Here is a 23,574-nt window from a genome sequence, read left to right on the forward strand (position 1 = left end):
ATGTCTGCGATCCTCAGCTTTTGCTTCAGCACATTTTGTGCTTGGACAGTCGGGTTGGAGGCATTGGTCTTAGCAGCCAGCCTCCCACTCCGACGCACCGATATCACCATTGAAGGTGTCCTAGTCCTCCTCAGCCTCTGCTTGCGGATTAACGGGGTCTCGAGCAGGATGCATATTCGCGCCTCCAACTGTTCCAATAGGGACACATCAATAGATGGAGGTTAAGCGTTGTGGCGTCAACAGTTCAAGCTCCGTAACTCTGAATCCGGCGGAGGCATCCGCGGCCGTAACAGCTCAACAGCTCAAGCTTCGTCATAAGTCTAAGTGCCTTTGTGGCCGAGTTCCTAGAAGGCTGGGTCCCCAAGTAACTGGCTAACTGATTGAGTGACCAATTGGTTGAGCGACTGTGCATGCGAGGCTACTGTGGACCTGAAACTGGCTGAAAACACTGTTCTGGTTAAATTGTTGTAAGAGAAAAATAATGTTTCGGCTAAAAAAACAAGCCGGTTAAGCCGAACGGGGCCTATATTATCTCTGGTGGAGTGGCCGAGTGGTTGAGTGCCGACTGACTAAGTGATTAGTTGTGGATCCAGGATTTTGAACTTAGGTATTTAAAACCCTGAAGAGGTATTAATCTTTTTTATAATCTAAAACCAAATGGTGAACGTTAAAATTTTGTCAAATCCTAGGTAGAGTGGCAGACTCGGAATTCTATAGGGTATGCCATGCTAAAATTTTGATTTGTACCGGTAAAATTCGTTTAGCAGTTCAATAAGCAATGGTAAAAAAAAATTTAGCAATTTGGTAAATTTAAACCATTAATCAAACTAACTCAAGGTGTGCTCTACAGGAACAGAGCACGATGCCGACCAGAACCTGTAGCCCCCCGTGGCGCCGTGCCCGGTGCCCCCAGGCACTGCGCCCTTCGGCTCGCGCTGCGCCGACCGATGCTCGCCGAATCGCCGGTCAGGTCACACGCTCGCAGCCCCGTGCACCACTGCGCACAGCGCACGCCAACCTGGCTCTTGTACTCGTGGAGTCGTGGACTAGCCCTGTACGCTGCCTGGTGTTGGGAGAAATTGGGCGACATGCCACTGGCCTCGCTGGGCCGGCCATCGAGTGGGGAAAAAAAGCTACACAAGAATACGTCTGTTGAATTCACAGTTACAGGATATTCGTTTTGGCTTTATTTTCTTCTTTCTCCTACACATACATGTATATATACACTATACATATAATTGGATATTCAAGAATACCCTTGAACATAAGTGGGCCTGTCCCTGTGAATGATTAAGTGCTTGAGTCCACTATATTGTTAGTGTCTGAGTGACTTCTTGGCCAAGTACTTGAATGGCTGAGTGCCAAAGTGACCAAGTGTCTGAGTAACTTAGAGCATCCGTAGTCATGGGTCGACTCGTCTAGGAGAGAGAGTGCCACATACGCCAAATCGATGCATCCAAAAAACCGGTTCATCGTCCTCCAGTGGTGCAGTTGATGAGAGCTCAAGTATGCGACCCTTTGACGCAGCAGCAGCGGAGAGGAGACGACCTCCTCGGGCTCCCCGGCGGGCGGAGAAATCATTATTATTGACGATGGCTGCCGAAGAACCGATGCAAAAGCTTGCATCGACTCTCCTCCATGGTTCGGTCTACTCTAGTTGACGAACCGAATCAAGTTGGTGACACGTAGGACGATGCGTCGGTTTGCTTTCCCCGTGCTAGAGATGGCCAACCCATCAAGTGACTACAATGCTATCCTTGGGTAAGTGACTGAGCGGCGGAGTGGTTGAGTAGCCAAGTAGCTAAGTGGCTAAATGATCAAGTGACTAAGTGACCGAGTGATTGAATGGCTAAATATATATGTTATACTGTAATCCATTAAAAACACTTAAGTTTTATCCATGTTACAACCAGTTTTCTGCTACCATCTTATGTGATAGTAGTGCTACTACGCCATTTAAATTACCTAGTTTGTAAATGCGAATACTTAAAGTGTTCCACTTGATTCTCTAAATATTTTAAGAAAATAATCATGTCATTAACAAAATGGTTTAAGTATCTAATATTAATAGACGTCATCTATCGCAATCTATAAATGTCCGGACGTATGTGCATGGCTACAAGGACGCTGAACAGGGGGAATACCAAGTTCATGTTCATCCAGAGGGAGTTATAAGAACCTATAAAAAAAAGGAGTTATAAGACGGGCCATTTAGACAGATACAGGAAGGCCCACCAACAGCCCAGTAAGCGTAGAGGTCATCCATCTAAGACACGGAGGCGCCTTGGGGAAAAGTAGCCGGCCCTCTTCCTTCCTGTCCGCACAGCACAAGGGGGATTTCGTTTCGTTTCGTTTCATTTCGTTTCCTCCCGTTCCTTCGTTGAAGGAGCGCCGGCGGAGAGGCGAGGCGAGCGGCAACGGAGACGGGACCTCGCGCCACCAGCCGCCCGAGCTCCCCGCGCCATGGATCCCATCATGAAGCTACTCGAGGACGACGAGGTGCCCCGCCTGACCTGGGCCTCTCTTGCCATTTTTGCCTTCGGATTATGTGGCGGTGATTTGATTGGAACGGTGCCCTTCTTCTTGTTCCGAATTGCGCAGGATGAGAGTCTGCACTCGGGTGCCGACGTCGAGGCCTTCACGGCGGCGCTGAACCGCGAGGTGGAGGCCAGCGCCAGCACCAGCACCAGCGTCCCCGCCGGCTCCTCCTGCTCCTCGTCCCAGCCCACGGATCACGGTGCTGGTGAGCCCCCAGACCCCGCTGCCACTTTCTGTTCTCTGTTCGAATTCGCGGCGTGCTCTACTTTTGGCGAGAATTGGGGGTTATAGGAATCAAGAAACGGCACGGGTGGTTTTGGATAATGCGGCTCTTGGGTTGGGGGAAAACATGACTTCGACCAACGTTTGTTCTGTCTATGGTAACAGAATGCAGCTCCAGAGTTGGAAATGCTGGACTCCAGTTTTCTGTTTACTGTGTGCACTGCATAGACAACCTTCAAAAATAGGTTGGCTCAACTATCTGATGGAGTCTGTGACATCACAAACAAGAAGCAAGTTTCTTTGAGTTTGATTTGAATAGGGTTTGACATTTATGTCTTCTTGCAGTACAAATAAAATAGTAGGGAAAGCAATGCTGAAGTACTGAAACTTGGGCAATCTGTCGTAAGGAAATAAGTTGTGCTTAATGCTTCTTGATTGCATTGAAATAAAAAAAGGTGCTCAAGGCGTTTGGGGTCAAATAATAGTCTCTGGATTTGAAAATCATGTAGGTTTCTGAAGTTAGCCTAAGATTTATTAGAAATAGCTATGGGTGTCTGACTTAATTCAGTTATTGTCACCAATATGTAGGTCTTATTTTAAGATTATCTGTGCTTGAGTTTGAATCAGATTGGATGATGTTTGTACTGTTGGTCATGGAGGTATGAAGTCTGCCAAAAAAACTCATTTGAACTTGAAGACATGTTAGGGTTTCTGATACAAAAATTATTGTAGAGTGGTTTCTATACGAGTGTTTGTGTGGCCCTTGGACTATCGAGATTGGAACAGAGAATGGAATTTACACTTCTATTCTTATTGTGATGGACTTTGCAACAAAAATAGAACTTGAAAAGAACGTAATTAGGGAGTTCTGATGGTATTCTCTTTAGGAGTATGGTATTTATGTTTCCCTTTTGTTTGGAGGATCTGAACCAGAGTTTTTTTGGCATTGGTGTTATGAGTGAAGACTACATTAGGAACATTTTCAGCAAGTAAGCAAAAGTACAATTTTTTTGTATCCATGTCTTAGCTTGGCATGTGATGCTATGTTTTTTTATTTCACTGTCCTCAGTTTTTCTAACCTATACTCGCTTGATAAGCATTACTTCATATGGAAGCAAAAGTATAACTATCATGTGAAGGAAGCATATATTGGTATATATGTATATTTTCAAAAGCTGGCCTCATCCAAGTTTCAACATAACTTTTAGGTATATTTCCATTTTAAGGGGCATTATAAAGCTCTTGCTTGAGTTGTGACATAGTTGGATCTTCCAATGACTTCAATTGTATTGTCAATATGGGGCCCTTCTGATTGGATAACTGCTCTCTCTGGTGTACTAATAATAATGACTTGACACCAGAAATCCAGGATGTCCCAAAAATCTAGATTAGTGTCTGGCTTGCACAGAATTTCTAGTTCCATGAGTAGATCACAGACACGCACAATTTTCAGCACCCATGGTGCATTTTACTCTTTTCCCATATACTATTATCTTAAATGCCCCCCTTTGGTTGCTGACCTATGATGTGATTGTTTTTATCAATTTAGTCTAATACTCTGTACTTACATGGTTCCTGCATAATTTGACCTCCAATTGCAGGACTTTTACCTCAGGAACACAAGTCACTATTAAACCATGGTCATGGTCAGTGGCAAGATCCAGTAAAGAATGAAATTGTAAACCAGGAGAGCCAGCAACAGGAACAGACACATGCACTTAGAAATGATCAGCCGTCAAGACCTGAAATGGTTTCTCAAGGTTCTAATAACAACCCCCTTCCTACTAATACACCAAAAGAATGTGATTTACTTAAGGCAAAGCAAGAGCCTGGGACCACATCTCAACAAGGTATTGTTGCTCAGCAGCAGCCTATGCAGCAAATGAAGAGTGAACAAACACCAATTGTCACTCAGCAGCAATCTATGCAGCAAATGAAGAGTCAACAAACACCAGGCACAAACCAAACAAATGGTGCAACTACAACAGCAAAAGCCCCAGTTGTTACATTTCACATGTTAATTCCAATTTTGAGACGCTACCTTGACAAAGACAGGGATATGCAAGTGCAGTCCATTTTCGCCAAGTTGCGGGTTTGTATATTGTTTTTTCTTAATTTTATATTTGGTCATTGCTTTTTACTGGAAACTTTCGGTCAATCTGTCCAAGGATGAGAAAGCTCTAATAAACATATCGGAATCACAGAACAATAGAAATATGGATTACAGTATTAACTTTTATTTCCTACAAACATCGGTTCGGATATTTTTATTACTACTGCACTAGAGTAATACTAATTTTCTCTTATAACATACATATTGATTCAAGTCAGTAAGTCTCAAGTAATCACATGGGATTTTTTTATTGGTTTTTATAGAACTTCATTGAAAGCCATTAATCTGCTTATCCTTTTTCTAAATTTGATCTTTTATTTTTAATAGAAAAATGAAGTCAGCAAGGAACACTTCTTAAAAGTTGTAAGGAATATTGTTGGTGATAAATTGCTTAAGCAAGCTGCTTCACAATATCAAATGCAGGTAAATAATCTTTCGACTTCATTTTGTTATATGTAAACATAGTCTGGCTTGCCGCCATTTATAAGTGTTGCTTAGCTTTGTACTTTTAGTGTTTATAAGTTAGGTCTGCCTGTATATCTATCAGCATTGCATGTAGTCTTATTGTAGTCATTCTTACCAGCACCTTTTGTTTTGGGGGGTTACTTACTCATGTTTGTCAGCACACTGCTCAGGCACAGCGAAGCCCTCAGACAAACCCAAGCAACTATTCTTTATCAGGTCAAGTTTCTGGTCAGCAGACTGTTCCCAGTGGTTCTATGATAGGAGATGAACAGAAGGGATATCCAGGGGCTCACACCATCCCTATGAAACAAGCTATTGACAGCACTCGACCACCTCAATTTCGGCCTTCCTCGTCTGGCCAAATGCAGAGTAATACGAGTTATCCACCTTCAGAAACCAATTTGCATAAGGCTAATGAAATGGGAAACATGTCGGATGGGAAAGGGGTGCATATGTTACAAACTCGTCCGCCCAATAACTCCATACCAGTACAAACAATGCAGCATCCACAGACATCCTCACCAGTGTTTGGGGCAAATAGTATTCATGCACGTCCATTTCCGCGGCCAGTTGGAGGTCCAGCTGCACCATTTAGACCACAAATGGCAGATTCCAATCCAAGAGCACAATTGGTCCAGGGAGCTGTGACCACAGTAGCTGGGAGTGTGCCAACACGATCCATAGTGTCTGGAAATGCGCCAAGTAATCAATCTACAAGGCAACAATCAGCAAACAAGGAGCAAAAAACTCATTCTTTTGCTCCAACAGCACATATGAATAAGGAAACTGTTAGCCCAAATTCTGAATCTTCACAGAATTCTTTTGCTGCGATGCATGCAAAACAAGTCAATCAAGCCCTGGGATCTTCAAAAGTCGGTGCTGGCACGGAAAGCCAGCCACCACAATTGAGTGCACCTAAGCCTTTAACCACAACAAGCTTAAGTCAGACTCAATCTCATGGCATTCAAGAAGAGCCTAAAATTCAGGTATGTATTAATTTGCTATTGTGTTGATATGTTTTCTTGTACTTTTAGTTGCACATAAAAAATCATTTCGGAAACATTACTTCCCGAAGGTTTAAATTGTTTGACAATTTGCATTATCTTTCTTATTAAGTTATATGAAGGGGAGCCTTGGTTCAGTGGTAAAGCTGCTGCCTTGTGACCATGAGGTCACAGGTTCAAGTCCTGGAAACAGCCTCTTGCAGAAATGCAGGGAAAGGCTGCGTACAAAAGACCCAGGTGGTCAGACCCTTTCCCTGACCCTGCGCAAGCAGGAGCTACGTGCACTGGAGCTGCCCTTTTTTTTTTATTAAGTTATATGAAACCTTGAAATGTTCTTGGCTGATCTTGCCAATGCCAAACTTCTATGTGAAACTCATATGACCATACCAAGCTGCATTTACTCATAACTACACTTGAAACTTGATATTGATCAGTTGAGCAAGTTCAGCAAGTTCATCAGTTAGTTTTCCGGCCTGTTTGCCAACTAAAGCAAGGACAGCTATCATAGATAGAAGCCTATGTAGGGATACTACAGAGAAACTTGGAAATAATAGCAAGGGAGGACTATTTAGTGAAAAAGCGGAAAAAGCCTTGGCAGCCGACGCAATTTAATGCACATTGCCCTTATAGAGTGGATTGTGCTATTTCTACTTAGGTAATTGGCTAATTGTCTTTCTTTAAGAAGAAAATAATAGCCTATTGGACTTACCATGCATTGGAAAAACGATCGGAAAATCATATGACGCCCTTGTTAGCTAAAATACCATGTTACAATGTTTCAAAAATCATCTAAAAAATCATGTATGCAGCACACCTAAAGTTAATTATAGCCACAACAATTCAGTTTGAAATTCATCTTTGATGCCGAGATTAAGAAAACAGAAGCATCAATGTCAGCACATGATGAACAGTGCCAGGTTGACTGCTTGTCTATTTTGCTTCTTGGCATTTAGGATGAATTTCAAACTGAATTGTTGCGGCTATGCTCAACTTCATGTGTGCTACATCCATTATTTTTGTAATGATTTTGAAACATTGCAACATGGTATTTTAGCTAACGTGGGCACCAGCCCCCCTGGGCACCAAATCTGCACTCAAAACGATCTAACTATGCCTCCTTTACCAGAACGTGTGAAGTACTGACTAACTTAGCAGTAAGGGAGCAACCTGAAGCTTGTTGTTAGAGTACGTTATGAGCCTATTGGGCCTAGGCTGGCGGTATAGCCCGCTAGTGTTAGGGTTAATTAGAGATAAGGGTCGCTTGCTTAAGGGTCAATTAAGTCTTGCTTGGGAGTCAAGTAAACCTCTCTATATAAGGAGAGGAGATGTATTAATCTAATCAAGCAAGAATTAAGAAGGTAATCCCTTCCCTCTTGCACGGCCGTGGACAAGGCCCCCGGCTGGCCTCCGGCTTCCCTCGCAGCCCCAGCCGCCACAATTACGTCCGTGAACAGTACCTGTCTTACTGTAGCACCGTGGGTACTGTGGCCCTCCCGTCGTCGCCTCTCCCTCAGCTCTCTCTCCCTCTCAATCCTAGCAGCCACATATCACTTGTAGAGTCAGTAGTTGGAACACATACTTGAAGGGTAGACCTGCTTTGATTTTTCTTGACTTAGTTGAATATTTAGACCATAATTTGGATCTCAAGCTACCTTTGATGTATGCTGTCAAGGTTATAATAATAAATCATAGGGTGAGTAGATCCAAATAATCTTGCTATGAAACTTGTGGCAGCTCTTAAAGGTACCCCTTACGATATAGCAACAGGCAATCTGATTGATGCATGATCTAGTAAATGAGTCTTCTGTCACTCCATGAAGATTAAGTTGTTGCATGCAGAGTTTGATCTCTATTAACTAAGCAGTGTTTTGAGCAAGGACAAGTAAGTTTTGTAATCAGCATGTCATTTGAATGTGTCTCCTTTAGATCACTTTGCATCAATGTGCAATGAAATCATTTGTGAAGTGGAATGTCAAGAATTAAATTTGACTTACAGTTGATCATAAACAAGTTACTGCTAATCACTTGCAACAGCTTATATTTCCACTACAAGTGCTATACTGCTATCCGAAAAGTTTTTGCAAACACCATAGAATATTCTTTTTGGAAAGCTCTCAATTTCTGAATATGTATCACTTGATCATATCATGAACACAAATTTGAATGGCTTTAACTCCACAGGGGTTGTAGTCTTTACTGAGATGTGATCAACTCATGCTGTCTGATAATTGCAGAACATGCCATATGCAACAGGGAAGATTATTGTAATACCATGACCAAAATTCTTTAAGTCCAAGGTTACTTCAGGAGCTTGCGTTGGGTATTCGGGTGGCCGAGTAGCGTAGGACATGGCTAAGGTGGCGGCAGCTCGTGATCTTTATGGCTGGCGGACAACGGTAGCTCGTGCTTGTGGCTGGGGTGGTGGCTCGTCCTCGTGCTCATGAGCTCATGGCTGCAGCTGCGGTGGCCGTGCAGGATGGCACAAGTCAGCTTGCAGTGTCACGATAGGGTTGGAGCAGAAATCAGGAAATAAACAAGGGGTTATGGCTCATAAATGGTCTGGGTTGTACCAGCCTGAATCCTATGAGGGTTTTTTTTCATTTCTATTTTTGGGTATGTCGGCCTGTTCGGGCTACCTGAAGTTGAAATCACAAATTCTGACCTCAACCCAAAGTTTGCTCTGAGATGAATATCAAACCTGGGCCCTCCCAAGGACCAAGACAGAGCCTGATGGGAAAATTTTTTCCTGGTTGGGTTTGCAGTCCGAGTTGGTTGGGCCTGACTTGTGAGCCTTGGATTTCCAAACATAGCACCTCCAGGTTAACTTTTTGACATAATGCAAGGATGAAACTGGAAGCAGTGTGCTTTGAACATGAGGGCTTGCCCCACATTGGGTTAGGCCATAAGGGAATATTAGACCCCCGGTGTTACAATTATTACAAACCTTTGTAATTTGTTCCAACAATATTCTGCATCTGGACTTTTTCTTTAAGAAAAGAGACTAAAAGGTCCTAACGGTGTTGGGTTGTAGCTTCCTAACAATTCCCAAACCTAAGTGCAATAAGTCCTGCAGATGAAAAGCTCAATATCAATGACTTCCCTACAAATCCATACTCCTTAGTGTTAGATATAATTTGCTGCCCTCCATTTCGCCTTGGTTGGAGACTGGTCGGCTCGGCCGACCACTCCTTGTTGGGAGTTGGGGACTGATCACCTCTGCCGATCAGTTCCTGTAGCAGTAGTAGTATTATAATAGGCCACCTCTAGTACATTAGTTGGTAGCTATTACATCAGTCATGACTTGGTAGTGGCTGAGGTAAGCTTTGTACTGCTAGGAGTACTTGGTATATTCTGTACCTTAGGAGTATGTAGTTGGTGTACTATGTACCTTAGGAGTAGGTAGTTGGTGTACTCTTGTACTCAGGAGTAGGTAGTTGGCCAACAACTATGTACCTGGTAAAGGTACAGCTAGAGTTGTATATATTTCATCTAAAAGGCAATGGAATACTCAGTTCAGTTGTCACAAACTAAAGGGTAGGGTTTCGGCCAACGCTGGTGCTTGTGCTGAGTGTGTGTGTGCACTGTTCTCAATCTCTTCTTCTACCTCTAGTCATAGTGAGTGAGTGTGTGTGCTGGTAAGCTAGTTGCTTACTTGTGTAGGGTAGCCAGGGATCAACAAGTGGTATCAGAGCCGTACAAGCCCCGTCGCTGGACTAACCGCTGGCGATGACGGACGGTTTGGAGATGGGCGACAGCAGAGGCGCTGCTGTGGCTGCCCAGCCATAACATGAGGTTGTACGCATGGTGTGGGAGGTTAGCGGCACTAGTCGACCGACGCTGACTCGCACGAACTATGACGAATGGGCGGAGACCATGAAGGTCAAGCTCAGAGCCCGACGGCTCTGGAATGCCATTGACGAGGGCACCGACAACGAAGAAGACAACATATCAGCGTTGGAAGCCATCCTCGCTGCTGTGCCAGCAGAGTACAGGGAGCTGTTGGGGGCGAAGAGCTCTGCTAAGGAGGCGTGGGAGGCCGTTGCGGCGATGTGCGTTGGTTCCGACCGCGCAAAGAAGGCGACGGTCCAGCTGCAGAAGCAGGAGTACATCAACCTCAAGTGGTGAATCGGTGGAGGACTTCTCCCTCCGCCTGCAGACGCTCATCAACAAGCTGAAGAGCCACGGCGTCACCATCGACGAAGAAGAGACGGTCTCCAAGTACCTCCACTCCGTGCCGGCGAAGTACATCCAGATTGCTCTCTCCATAGCGACGATGCTGGACTTGTCCACCGTCACCATTGAGGATGTGACAAGTCGTCTGCGGGCGGTGGACGAGCGCATGGAGCAGGCAACAGCAACGACGGACAGCGGCAAGCTGCTGCTGACAGAAGAGGAGTGGGCTGCCCGGATGAAGGAGAAGAAGTCCGGAGAAGCCTCCTCCAACCGCGGTGGCGATGGCAAGTGCCGCGGTAAGGCTTCTTCGAAGAATAAGAAGAAGGTCGACCCCAACGCCTGCCGGCACTGCGGGAAGACGGGCCATTGGGAAAGGAGTGCCCAAATCGCAAGCAGGAGAAGAAGGCTGAGGCTCATCTAGCGTAAGCTGATGATGATGATGAGGCCACTCTTCTGATGGCGACGTTTTATGCACTGCACGACGTTGAGGCCAAGGAGAAGGGAGAGGGGATGGCGGTGGAAGGGCCTGGGAAGGCTCTGAAGGCTGTCAACCTCGACGAACCGCGCGCCCAAGTCCACCTCGGATGTGTGGGCGGCGAGCAGGAGCAGCGGTGGTACCTAGACTCCGGCGCCAGCAACCACATAACAGGCTCCAAGGCAGCCTTCTCCGAGCTCGACGACGACGTGACCGGCACGGTGAAGTTCGGTGACAGCTCAAGGGTGACGATCCGAGTGCGCGACACCATCATCTTCAGGTGCCAGAACGGCGAGCACCGCGCATTAACGGATGTATATTACATCCTACAGCTGTGTTCAAGCATCATCAGCATTGGCCAGCTGGATGAGCGCGACAGCGCGGTACTGATTAAGGACGGCGTCCTCAGGATCAGGGACCGGGAGCAGCGGCTTCTTGCCAAGGTGAGGAGGTCCCGGAATCAGTTGTACCTGATCGACCTCAAGGTGGAGCAGCCCATCTGCTTGGCTGCACGGAGGAGCCGTGGTTGTGGCATGCCCGGTATGGACATCTCAACTTCGACGCTCTTGGTCAGCTGGAGAAGATGGTGACTGGGCTGCCTCACATCGAGCACGCAGGCGAGCTGTGTGACAGCTGCCTGGCCGGGAAGCAAAGAAGGCTGCCGTTCCTGAAGACGGCGAAGTACCGCGCGGCAAAGACCCTCGAGCTGGTCTATGATGACCTATGCGACGCTCGGCGGGCGCAAGTACTTCATCTTGCTGGTGGATGACTGTAGCCGGTACATGTGGCTGCAGCTTCTGACCAGTAAGACCAAGGCGGCGGAAGCGGTCAGGAAGTTCAAGGTTCGCGCGGAGGCGGAGAGCGGCAAGAAGTTGCGCGTGCTGCGGACTGATCGCGGCAACGAATTCACTTCGATGGAATTCGCTACGTACTGCGCGGATTAGGGCATGGTGCGACACCACACCGCGATGTACTCGTCACAGCAGAATGGCGTGGTGGAGCGGTGGAACCAAACGGTGGTCGGCATGGCTCGATCCATGATGAAGACTAAGAAGATGCCGGAGGAGTTTTGGGGAGAGGTGGTGACTACGGCGGTGTTTATCCTCAACCGCGCGTCCACCAAGGCCCTGAAGGGCAAGACGTCGTTCGAGGCTTGGCATGGACGCAAGCCGAATGTGTCCTTCCTCAGGACATTTGGCTGCGTCGGCCATGTGAAGAACACCAAGCCTCACCTCGGCAAGCTGGAAGACAGGAGCACGCCGATGGTGCTCCTGGGCTACGAGGAGGGCAGCAAGGCCTATCGGCTTTATGATCCCAAGAGAGGTAAGGTGGTGATCTCTAGGGATGTGGTGTTCGATGAGAAGGCGGCCTGGGACTGGGACAGTCCGGGCACGGGGGAAGCTGGCGGCTTCACCATCACCTTTGTCGTCGAGCGCATGGTCATCCACGGTGGTGGAGACGCTGGAGAGGTGCCGACCACTCCAGCAACAGAGCTGAGCACTCCTGGGGCAGTGCCGAGCACTACGGGAGGAGTGCCGAGCACTGCAGAGGGGGTGCCGAGCACTTCAGCAGCAGTGCAGAGCGCTCCAGCAGCGATGCCGACCACTCCGGCAGTGGTGCGAGCGGTCCAGCAGCGATGCCGACCACTCCAGCAGAACAGGGAAGCCGGGGACCACCGATCGAGTTCACCTCCCCTCCGAGCGACATCAGCGAGTTCATGGATGCCTTCCACGATGGCGAGGTCCGATTCTGCAGGCTGGACAACATCGTCGGCAATGTAGGGGCAACAGGCCTGGCGAGTCGGGTGCTCGACGATCCAGAGCTGTTCCTTGTTAGTGCCGAGGAGCCACCGACGTTCGCAGTGGCTGAACGCGACACCAATTGGCGACGGGCAATGTTGGAAGAGATGAAGGCCATCGAGGACAATGGCACATGGGAGCTGGTAGATCCACCTGTAGGCTGCAGGCCGATCGGCTTAAAGTGGGTCTACAAGGTGAAGCGGGACGAGCGCGGCGCCATTGTCAAGTACAAGGCTCGGCTCGTCGCCCACGACTTCGTGCAGTGTGAGGGCATCAACTTCGAGGAAGTCTTTGCTCCGGTGGCGTGAATGGAGTCCATTCGCTTGTTGTTGGCCATGGCAGCAACGAAGGATTGGCGTGTCCATGACCTCGACGTTAAGTCTGCGTTCCTCAACGGCAAGCTCGCGGAGACGGTCTTCGTCAAGCAACCTTCGGGCTTCGCCGTCAAGGGCGCTGAGCACATGGTGCTCAAGCTGCGCAAGGCGCTCTATGGGCTGCGGTAGGCCCCTGGGGCGTGGAACGCCAAGCTCGACGTCACCTTGGGCGAGCTTGGGTTCACTCGCTGCACTACAGAGCACGCGCTCTACACGCGGTGACGGGGGAAGGAGGAGCTCATCGTCGGCGTGTACATGGATGACTTAATCGTCACCGGAGCGCGAGCAGAGGACATTGATGGTTTCAAGCGTGAGATGGCGGCTCGTTTCAAGATGAGTGATCTCGGTGCGCTCTCCTACTACCACGGCATCGAGGTGAGGCAGGGGAAGCAGAGCATCTCCCTGGGTCAGCGTGCCTACGCGGAGAAGCTGCTGGAGCATGACGGCATGGCGGAGTGCAAGCCGTGCGCGACTCCGATGGAGGAGCGGCTGAAGCTGAACAAGCACAGCACTGTTGCAAAGGTGGACGCGACGCGCTACCGGAGTATCGTCGGCGGGCTACGCTACCTCACTCATAACCGGTCGGACATTGCGTTCGTGGTTGGGTATGTCAGCCGTTTCATGGAAGACCCGCACGAAGATCACTGGTCGGCAGTGAAAAGGTTGTTGCGCTACGTCAAAGGGACGCTCGATCAAATGATCATCTTCCCCAAGAGTGGTGGCAAGGGTGGGTTGCGGCTCACGGTGTTCAGTGAGGCACCCCCCAAGGCAAAGGAAGGTGAGCCGGAGCTCACTGTTTTCAGCGACGCGGACATGGCGGGCGACATTGTTGGGCGACGGAGCACCTCCGGCGTGCTCGTCTTCTTTGGAGCGGCTCCCATTGCTTGATAGTCGCTGAAGCAAAAGATCGTGGCGCTATCGACTTGTGAGGCGGAGTACATCGCAGCGGCCACGGCGGCGTGCCATGCTGTCTGGCTGCGCCGGCTACTAGGCGAGCTGACCGGCAAGGAAGCTCACCCGCCAGCTCTGATGGTGGACAACTAGCCCGCCATCGCCCTCGCCAAGAACCATGTCCTCTACGACCGGAGCAAGCACATCGACATCAAGTCCCACTTCCTCTGGGACTGCATCGTTGGAGGGTAGATCGTCATCGAGTTTGTCGAGACCGGCAGACAGCTCGCTGACATCCTCACCAAGTCACTCGGACGCCTGCGGTTCATGGAGCCGAGGAAGATGATTGGCATGGATGAAGTCAAGGCATCGGGCTAGCAGCAGGATTAGGGGAAGAATTGTTAGACATAATCTGCTGCTCCCCATTTCTCCTTGGTTGGAGATTGGTCGGCTCGGCCGACCACTCCCTGTTGGGAGTTGGGAATTGATCGGCTCTGTCGACCAGTTCCTGTAGCTGTAGCAGTATTACAATAGGCCACCTCTAGTACATTAGTTGGTAGCTATTACATCAGCCATGACTTGGTAGTGGGCTGAGGTAAGCTTTGTACTGCTAGGAGTAGTTGGTATATTCTGTACCTTAGGAGTAGGTAGTTGGTGTACCCTGTACCTTAGGTGTAGGTAGTTGGCCAACAACTATGTACCTGGTAAAGGTACAACTAGAGTTGTATATATTCCATCCAAAGGGCAATGGAATACTCAGTTCAGTTGCCACAAACCAGAAGGCAGGGCTTCGGCCAACGCTGGTGCTTGTGCGCGCTGTTCTCAATCTCTTCTTCTACCTCTAGCCATAGTGAGTGAGTGTGTGTGCTGGTATGCTAGTTGCTTACCTGTGCAGGGCAGCTAGGGATCAACACTCAGTACTTCCATGATCCATGTAGAATTTGTGCTAGAACTCATTAACCTATTCATCCAAGTCCACTCCGTACTATATTTGTGATTGTATATGATTGATGACCCATATCAGATCTTTCAGAGTGGCTTGTATATGTGTGCAACCACATAACACAAGGAATCTAGTTTATATGTTATGTAGTGAAAACGTGCAATTATTAAAAACTAGCAATGCAATAAATATCCTATCGGACAAAAGGATGGAGTGGATAACAGTAAAAACATTGTAATTTTATGGGGGCATTAATGGTATGTTTATACCTTGTTAAACCCATGTTTGCATGGGTTTAACATGCAAACATGGGTTTTGCATCCATGGTGTTCGAGAAAAAAACTGAGTATATGAGATGTGACTTCGGCACTACTACTCGGGAGGAGGAAGTTGTTAGTTTGGAAGGTCAAGTAGTGCCTAGGAAGGATACCTTTCGATATTTAGGATCAATGATATAGAGGGATGGAGATATTGATGAAGATGTTAGCCATAGAATCAAAGCAGGGTGGATGAAGTGGCGGCAAGCGTCTGGTGTCCTATGTGACAAAAGGGTACCACAGAAGCTAAAAAGCAAGTTTTATAGGACGGCGATTAGACCTGCTATGTTGTATGGTGCAGAATGTTGGCCTACAAAAAGACGACATATTCAACAGCTAAGTGTCGCGGAAATGCGTATGTTGCGTTGGATTTGCGGTCATACAAGAAGGGATCGAGTTCGGAACGATGATATACGTGAGAGATTAGGGGTAGCGCCAATTGAAGAAAAGCTTGTCCAACACCGGTTGAGATGGTTTGGACATGTGCAACGGAGACCTCCAGATGCACCGGTGCGTAGTGGAATCCTAAGTCAGGATAGTAACGTGAAGAGAGGCAGAGGAAGACCGAAGTTGACTTGGGTAGAGGCAATAAAAGGAGACTTGAAAGGATGGAATATACCCAAAGACTTAGCCTTAGATAGGAGTGCTTGGAAGACAGCTATTCACGTGCCTGAACCTTGATTGCTTCTGTTGGGTTTCAACTCTAGCCTACCCCAACTTGTTTGGGACTTAAAGGCTTTGTTGTTGTTGTTGTTGTTGTTGTGGTGTTCGAGAAAAAAATGTTTGCATCCATGGCTGCATGCTTGGTTGAGTTCTGTTCATTTCTTATAGAATCTCATGTGTTCGCTCTTTTTTTTTTTTTTTTGCCTTTTATTGATTCTCACAATTGTCACAATTCAGCATTGTGGGTGATTGTTTTGCCATTGTATTCTAATTAGTTTGCTTTTATTGTTAGATTCAATCTTCTGTGCAAGCACCTCCTGCAGCAGCTTCTAAAACACCTCAGAGGAAGGCATCTTCTGGACAGAAGAAGCCTTTGGAAGCATTAGGCTCATCCCCTCCACCATCTAGGTAAGTTCAATGCCTTTTCTTAGTCTATAATTACAATCTGTTTTGCCTCTGATGTGTTTTATGTTTTGTCAGCAAAAAGCAGAAGGTATCTGGAGGTTTCCATGAACAAAGCATTGACCAGCTTAATGATGTCACTGCAGTTAGTGGTGTTAATCTGAGGGTACATGACTTCTTATTCACCTGTTATGTTTATTTGCTTTGTGCAGTGACATTTGCCATGTAGCACCTATTGCTTTGATGAATTTTGAAGGTATAACAGTTTGTCCTTTCTGCCAGGAAGAAGAGGAACAACTTTTCTCTGGTCCAAAGGAAGAGAGTCGAGTTTCAGAAGCTGCTCGGAAAGTTGTTCAACTAGAAGAAGAAAAGCTCATTCTACGGAAGGGACCCCTGACCCAAAAATTAGCAGTAATCAGTTAAGACCTCCATCATTTTATGTTTCACTTGATAAAAAATTCTTTTGGCATCTATTCTCTGACTATGATGTTTGGGCAGTGAGTAAATGTAATTTGAAGGTCATTGGCACTGATGTGGAACGCTGTCTGTCCATGGTGAGATTATCCTGTAAAACTGCTAAAAGCCTTTCCTGTTTTGGCTTATGTATATCTAACTTAAAATTTTACCAGTGTGTTGAGGAGAGGTTACGGGGGTTTATAAGCAGTATAATAAGGTTCTCAAAACAGGTATGGTATCTTTAAATTCATTCAGTTTTCCTTCCCAATAAACTATCTGAGATTTTGAATTCACTAAACATGTTCTTATTGTCTGTAGAGGGTTGATGTTGAAAAGTCAAGGCATCGTTTTTATCCGTTATCCTCAGATGTTCGCAGTCATATTATGAGGGTGAACCGAGAAGCAAGAGAACAGTGGGAGAAAAAGCAGGCTGAAGATGCTGAGAGAATTAGGAAACAAAATGATGTTAGTTCTGTACGATGTTTCAGTTTGATTTTTAATCTCTGTTCACATAAATCATGATTTAATGATCTAAGTTGAATAAGGAACGCTTGCCTCTTTTACTGGAACAGTTTTACCACTTATAATATTCGTTTGCCAATATATGTCATGTGCAAGGTTCTTAAGGAGTCACCTAGCCGACAAGGCATATCTAGGTAGGCACAAGTGCCTCTTGCCTCCTATGTGTCGCCTAGGTGACAAGGCGTAACCAAGTCCCCACAGGATGATTACTACCTTAAGAACCTTGGTTATATGTAGTTTAACACTTCTCTAGTATGTGCTAATGTTATGTCAAGCAAGTTTGCTAGTAAATATATGGTTAATAACTGGAGTTTCTGATTCCAAATCACATCCATTGTTGTGAATGATACATTTGGTATCCCACACCAAACTACATGTGGCTGATCAGTAACCACATATAGCATGAGGCAGATTCCAATTGGCCACCTTTTTCCCCGTTAAACAAAAACTGTTTTGACCTCTTTCTTAAGTGAGATTCCTTTACTCATACTGCCTTAAGAGCAATGGCCTCATGCTTCTTCAGTGCATCATCTTTTGGAAGATACTACGACAATTATCAGATGTCTGAATTAGTGTTCTTGGTGTAGCTTTCAGGACTGGGTAGTTTTAATGAGTGTATTTGTATGTGCAGGGAGATGGCAATGCAAATGTTGATATAGAAAAAGACAAAAACGAGACCCGTGGTTTGTCAAAGCATGCAAAGGTTAGTCTCTGTCCATAGTAATGGGATACTTGTACACTAGAGCTGTTGATGATTCTGTTTATTGTATACAGACTTACAAGGAGGACGATGATAAGATGCGAACTACAGCTGCAAATGTTGCTGCACGTGTTGCAGCTGGGGGAGATGACATGCTGTCAAAGTGGCAGTTGCTAGCTGAACGAAATAAGCAGAGAAGTGAGGGAGGTGATGGTTCTTCTGGCTCTGTACCAGGTAACATGTTGCAACACAGGCCATCACTGAAATCTGGGAAAGACTTGAGGGAAGAACAGGAAGTTGAAAAGAGAGGCTACTCCACAATGCTTGGATCTGGTAAGCCTGATCTCCTTTCTCTTGTATTCTTGCTGTTAAACAAGAGTGCACTGCACATGAGTGGTCTGTATTCTCTTGTTTTGAATTTTGAACACATAACCATATAGTCTTATAATAATTATTAGAATAGTGATTTGCAACTTGATATAAACACTAAATTTGCGTACCGTGAGCCCAATTTAGTCGGTCTATGTTGTTCAAGGTTAGTAGTAGGGTTCCGAGTGTGTGTATGCTGTCTGGGTGGCTTGTCCGCTTGTGTATGTCAAGTTGGCTAAGTTTACCTTTTGTATTCAGGTGGTACCATGATATTAGTAGTTGAGACATTTCTCAACAATAAGATGCTTATTCTGCTATTTGTTTATACAGACTGAAACTTCAAACTTATAGACTTCCCTGGTAACAGGGAAATGCAGTGCACAGCATACTTTGTATCCTTTTATTTTCATTCATTGCTGTTATAAGTGTGCGATGGTGTGGGTCAGCTCAATGTTCTTTTGGGAAGAGCTCCGCAACTCTTTTTTTTTTTTTTTGAACGCAATAGAACTCTGTAACTCGCTCAAGCCTCACATGTTACCTCATATGGTTAAGATTTTGTTTTTATTGTTATAAATCATCAATTTGTTATTCAAATGGTAGCATAGGGTTGTCAGAACACTACAGAACCTAAATTTTGTTTCTGTGCAATTGCAATTATTTTAGTTTTTTTGAAGGAATCTGTCTAAGATATATGTGCTGATTAAAAGGAACTTGACGCTTTTAAGCCCATTCATTTATGATTTTCTTAAATGAAGCAAAAATTCAGCAGTAGTACCATTTGGGATTCATTCTAAACAAACTCTGAATGACATGAAAATGGTGAAGGACTTGAGAGATCATGTTCCCTACAAAGTTCGTGACGAGAAAATATGAATGGAGTGCTTGAAATAGCACTCCCAGCTCATCGTCCTTGTACTCAAAATAACTTAAACATCTTATGCAAAGAAAAATATATTTGCGTCTTTGGACCCATGAAATGTTAATTGGCGAGTTGCAGATGTAGAATTTATGAGCCTAATGTGCAAAACATCTGTATGCCCTGCCATCTATGTCATCCCTGGATTTCTATTTTGAAGTTGTGTACACTTATCCATTTTAAAATGTTAGTGATGTGCCATTCTACCAACACTAATTCAGTAAAAACTAGAAATATTCTTTAAAATGACCTCATTTCAAATTCGATAGAACCTAAGACGATAATACCATTCCTTTGTTATCAGGGTACCACCAAATAATCTAAGTTGATTAACTTGTATAATGTATAAACAACACATATTCTAGAATGTAAGATATGAACAAATTTATTTTAAATACTGAATTTTCTAGGTTAGGTCAAACTGAGTAATATCTACCATGCATGTACTAGTTTGTTTTCTTAGTTATAAATCTTTTGCAATTTTTCTAGGTGGTGTTAGAAGGTCACCTCTAACAAAAGTGGCACGGAGTGTTTCCATAAAGGATGTGGTCGCAGCACTTGAGCGAGAGCCTCAGATGTCAAAATCCTCGTTACTTTTCCGGCTATATGGAAGGCCATTGACAGAACCATCTGCAAAGTAATTTGCAGTAAAATCATTGCAGAACATATTACAGAGGGGCATCTTTTGGTCAATATGAGGCCCAATCACCAAGCGATGGGGCTGATTGGTTGACCGATCAATTTTGCGGGGATTTGACGATTACTTGCGAAGCCAGCGTTTCCCTGGAGCCATTTTTGTTTTTCAAGGGAATAGTCTGCAAATGTTTCTTTTTTCAGTATTTTTTTCTCTATATAATTATCTGTTGGTCACAGTGCCCAGCCAACTTCAGCTGGCATGAACAACGTGATCGTTTTGTATAGCAGATGGAGTAGGATGTTCCTTGAGATGCTTATGACTTGCCAAGTGTCCTATTCTTTTATCATGCGATAGAATTATAACCAACATTTTTCACCGTTGTACAGAAAACATGAAATGTATGTATTGGAGGCTTGAATTTATTCATGAACAATATGTACCCTCATTTCTGAATGGATTGTTTGGGTTTGCAAAATATCAACACAGCTGCATAAAAGCAGCTATCCATCGAGATAAATCAGCCAAGCAGAACTTGTCTGAATACATTTTTTTATGCTGTTGTCTGAATGCACACAGAATATCAGGACCTGCTATGACACCCTCAAATCTTGTCTGAATATTATACATTTATATAGTCACGGCTATTCTTCAAGCTAGGTTTCTATTGGTACTACTATCTTGTTTTTCCTCCTTTACAACTAGGGACGGGATACATTGTTGATTGTTGTGCATCAGCATCGCATCTAACATCCAAAGTCATAGGGAACCAATCCTTGTAGCTCTGGACCGTTGAGCCTGCTGTTGTTCTCAAAGCTGGAAAGTAGAGATGTGTTAGCGCTTTATCAAAATCATATGGATTCACATCGAAGTTCTAGTAGGTTGAGGAAAATACAAGTTCAACGATCTAGCATTGAAACAATGTGATATCAATGTATAGTCTTAGGCTCTTAGCTGACATAGGTTCTAATCAATCTTGTGCAATGTTTTGAGGATCTATCAACCAAGTCATAAAAACATGTCATCTAGGATAAGATTTGGTCAAAACTGCAAACATCAATAACTTTTAATTTATTTAGTTGGTAACATGTACGATATATGTGTAGATTTGTATCGGAACACACTTGCAAAATCTCATAAATTTGGAGGATCTTAAGAGCACATTCTCGAAGATAACAGCGGTCAGAGATGTGCAAAGTCCGGAGGGTAGTATTCCTTTAGGGATGACATTAGAGAATCGAAATCTAGCAAAATGCAAAATCCAGCTGTTGTTTCAATCTGTCGGCGTTTTCCACAGCATATGTAGTCATATATATTGAATACTATATGGTACTGGTAGTAAGTAAGCTTTGAGGCATACCTTCGAAGAGGAAAGGTTGAGAAAGGTCCATCAACAGGAATAGTTCCACAGAGATCATTGTTAGACAAATCGCTGCATGTCAAGGATATACCAACAATCAGTGACCATGGAAACTAAAGAAACAGCTGAATATGATAAAGGTCTACACTCACATGACTTTCAGGTTGGAGAGCTTGGCAAACTCCCTTGGAATTGATCCTGTAAGCTTGTTGTTGTTCAAGCGCCTATCAAGAGAGACACAACTAAGTTTCAGTAATCAGCTGAGAAAAGCTTTTTGTCGTGCTCATAGAGATCCAAACCAAATCTCTTATGGACTTGAATTATCACAAAAACCACTTGTCCATTTCTAACTCAGAATGAACTGAGAGTACTTGACTACTTGCTCTTCTAAAAAGCAAGGCATGGCTTTTGTGGTTAGCAAAGCAACCGTTGAGAAGATACATACATGAATCTGAGTGAGTCGAGCTTGGAAAGTGACTTGGGGATTCCTCCAGTGAGCTTGTTGGCATACAAGTCCAAGCTGACCAGATTCTTCAGGTTGCCCAGTTCCTTCGGGATCTCGCCATCAAGATTATTCCTGTATAGCTCCCTGCAGATGAAAATCCAATTTCCATTAAAACTCAATCAAGCTCCACTCTCCATCAGAAATTGTAGAACTCAGATAATACGTACAGGTATTTGAGGTTGACGAGGCGGCCGAGCTCAGGGCCGATGGAGCCGGAGACGTTGGAGTTGCCTAAATCCCTGAAACAGTTGTCACAAAGGACAGAGTCAGATAACATGATCATCGAATTCTTAACAAGATACAAGTTACGGTACGAAAGCTTGGTATTCGTAGTTATGCTCCTAGAGATGTTTTGGGGAAAAAAAGAAGAAGAAAAAAAAAGAAATCCCCCCGTCGTAGGAATGGGCAATTTGGGGGGCCAACGGACCAAGAAATTGTAGAAGAACAGGTCATTGGAGGACTAGACCGTCCAATCATCCATTGTTATGGCTCCACACATAATCTGTGAGGCACATATCAGCTGGGCACCCTGGATCTCGGAAACAAAGATTTGTCTCCAGGCGGGTCGCCGTGTGATCAATTCAAAACAGGGGCCGATGGCCTTTCTCCTTTTGAAGATGCAATCCAACCATCGAATTCTTATACCAAGAGCCAAAGTTACCGAACAGAGACGTTCAATCCATACAGGAACACAAGGAACCTCGGATGGATAGCGGAAGCAAGGGGGAGATCGCCGCCGGTGGCGTGCAAGCGAAGAGAGAAGAGAGAAGAAGAGAAGAAGAGAAGAGGGAGAACTCACAGGCGGACGACTCGGCTGGCCTGGTCGCAGGTGACGTGGAACCAGGTGCAGGGGTTGACGAGCGTGGGATCCCAGCTCTGCAGCACGCCGTTGGGGTCGGACAGCCGCTGCCGCAGCGCGTAGAGCGCGTCGCCCTCGTCGTTGGACGCCCGCGCGGGCGCGGTGGAGGCGGCGAGGGCGAGGGCGAGGGCGAGGAGCGCGGCGAGGACGCGAGCCGCCATCGTTGCCTGTTGGTTCTGCGCTCTGCTGCTCTCCTGTGTGAAAGGAAGGAAATGGGGGCAGAGGAGAGGAGGGCAGCTCGGAAGCGGCGGAGCTAGGAAGGATGGGGGATGGGAGCCGCCGGTTCAGCTTCAGCTTTGTGCTGGTAGAGGGAGTGGAAAAGGGCAGGAAGCTGCGTGCACTGGGTTCAGCCGTGGCTGTGGTCCTGTGGGCGGTCAAGTCAGCACAGCTACAGTACAGCGAGGACGGCGACGGGCGGCAGAGGGCAGTGCAAGTCCACGGTCCATTGTGGACCAAGCACGACGAGGGAGAGGGACCGAAATGCGATGCGTACCCGGCGGGGGTTCCCGCTCACACTCTCTGCACCTGAGTAGTAACCCTTATATTCATGCAAATTACTCGTAGTATGAATGGGAAGAGGCACGGAATTTGTGCCTCACAGATCTACATTGCCTTTCTCCATGATTCCGCCGGAGTCTCCCCCAGGCCCCAGTTACGTAAACTGAAAATCAGGTTGGTCTTGGGGAACTCCTCATGTCTGGCTCAGAGTTCAGACCATGCATGTTCAGCGCTGGGTACATGTTATACTCTCAGGGCGTGATTGGTTGTAGACCCTTGAGCCAAGATGGTCAGGCTATGCAGGACCAAAGAAGCTGGATTGAGCTTGTGCAAGTGGTCGTGTTTGGTTGTCTTTGCTGTTGGTCTAGTACGAGAC

General features: G+C 45.9%; 2 protein-coding genes across 4 annotated transcripts; one reads left to right on the top strand and one right to left on the bottom strand.

The window, feature by feature from the left end:
* The first annotated feature begins 1,941 nt into the window (after positions 1–1,941).
* LOC136529230 (transcription initiation factor TFIID subunit 4b-like) lies at positions 1,942–20,456 on the top strand. Of its 3 annotated transcripts, XM_066522334.1 has the most exons (14): positions 1,944–2,499; positions 2,602–2,743; positions 4,362–4,852; positions 5,201–5,296; positions 5,497–6,324; positions 16,270–16,385; positions 16,458–16,545; positions 16,662–16,797; positions 16,878–16,933; positions 17,009–17,065; positions 17,154–17,300; positions 17,989–18,060; positions 18,132–18,390; positions 19,832–20,456. In XM_066522334.1, exons 1-14 carry the CDS (start codon positions 2,464–2,466, stop codon positions 19,981–19,983), a joined length of 2,676 nt encoding a protein of 891 aa, XP_066378431.1. In that variant the 5' UTR covers positions 1,944–2,463; the 3' UTR covers positions 19,984–20,456. The 3 variants fall into 3 exon arrangements, with proteins under 3 accessions (XP_066378421.1, XP_066378424.1, XP_066378431.1); XM_066522324.1 differs by having other exon boundaries at positions 1,942–2,499; positions 16,878–17,065; XM_066522327.1 differs by having other exon boundaries at positions 1,943–2,499; positions 5,509–6,324; positions 16,878–17,065.
* LOC136529251 (leucine-rich repeat protein 1-like) lies at positions 20,398–23,023 on the bottom strand. Its single transcript, XM_066522344.1, has 6 exons — positions 22,641–23,023; positions 22,009–22,080; positions 21,782–21,925; positions 21,489–21,560; positions 21,337–21,408; positions 20,398–20,792 (listed from the first exon to the last, which is right to left on the bottom strand). The coding sequence occupies exons 1-6, from the start codon at positions 22,859–22,861 to the stop codon at positions 20,723–20,725; spliced, it is 651 nt and encodes a 216-aa protein (XP_066378441.1). The 5' UTR covers positions 22,862–23,023; the 3' UTR covers positions 20,398–20,722.
* Positions 23,024–23,574: the final 551 nt, after the last annotated feature.

The sequence above is a fragment of the Miscanthus floridulus genome, chromosome 2, assembly GCF_019320115.1.
Source record: "Miscanthus floridulus cultivar M001 chromosome 2, ASM1932011v1, whole genome shotgun sequence".
In the NCBI taxonomy this organism is placed as follows: Eukaryota; Viridiplantae; Streptophyta; class Magnoliopsida; order Poales; family Poaceae; genus Miscanthus; species Miscanthus floridulus.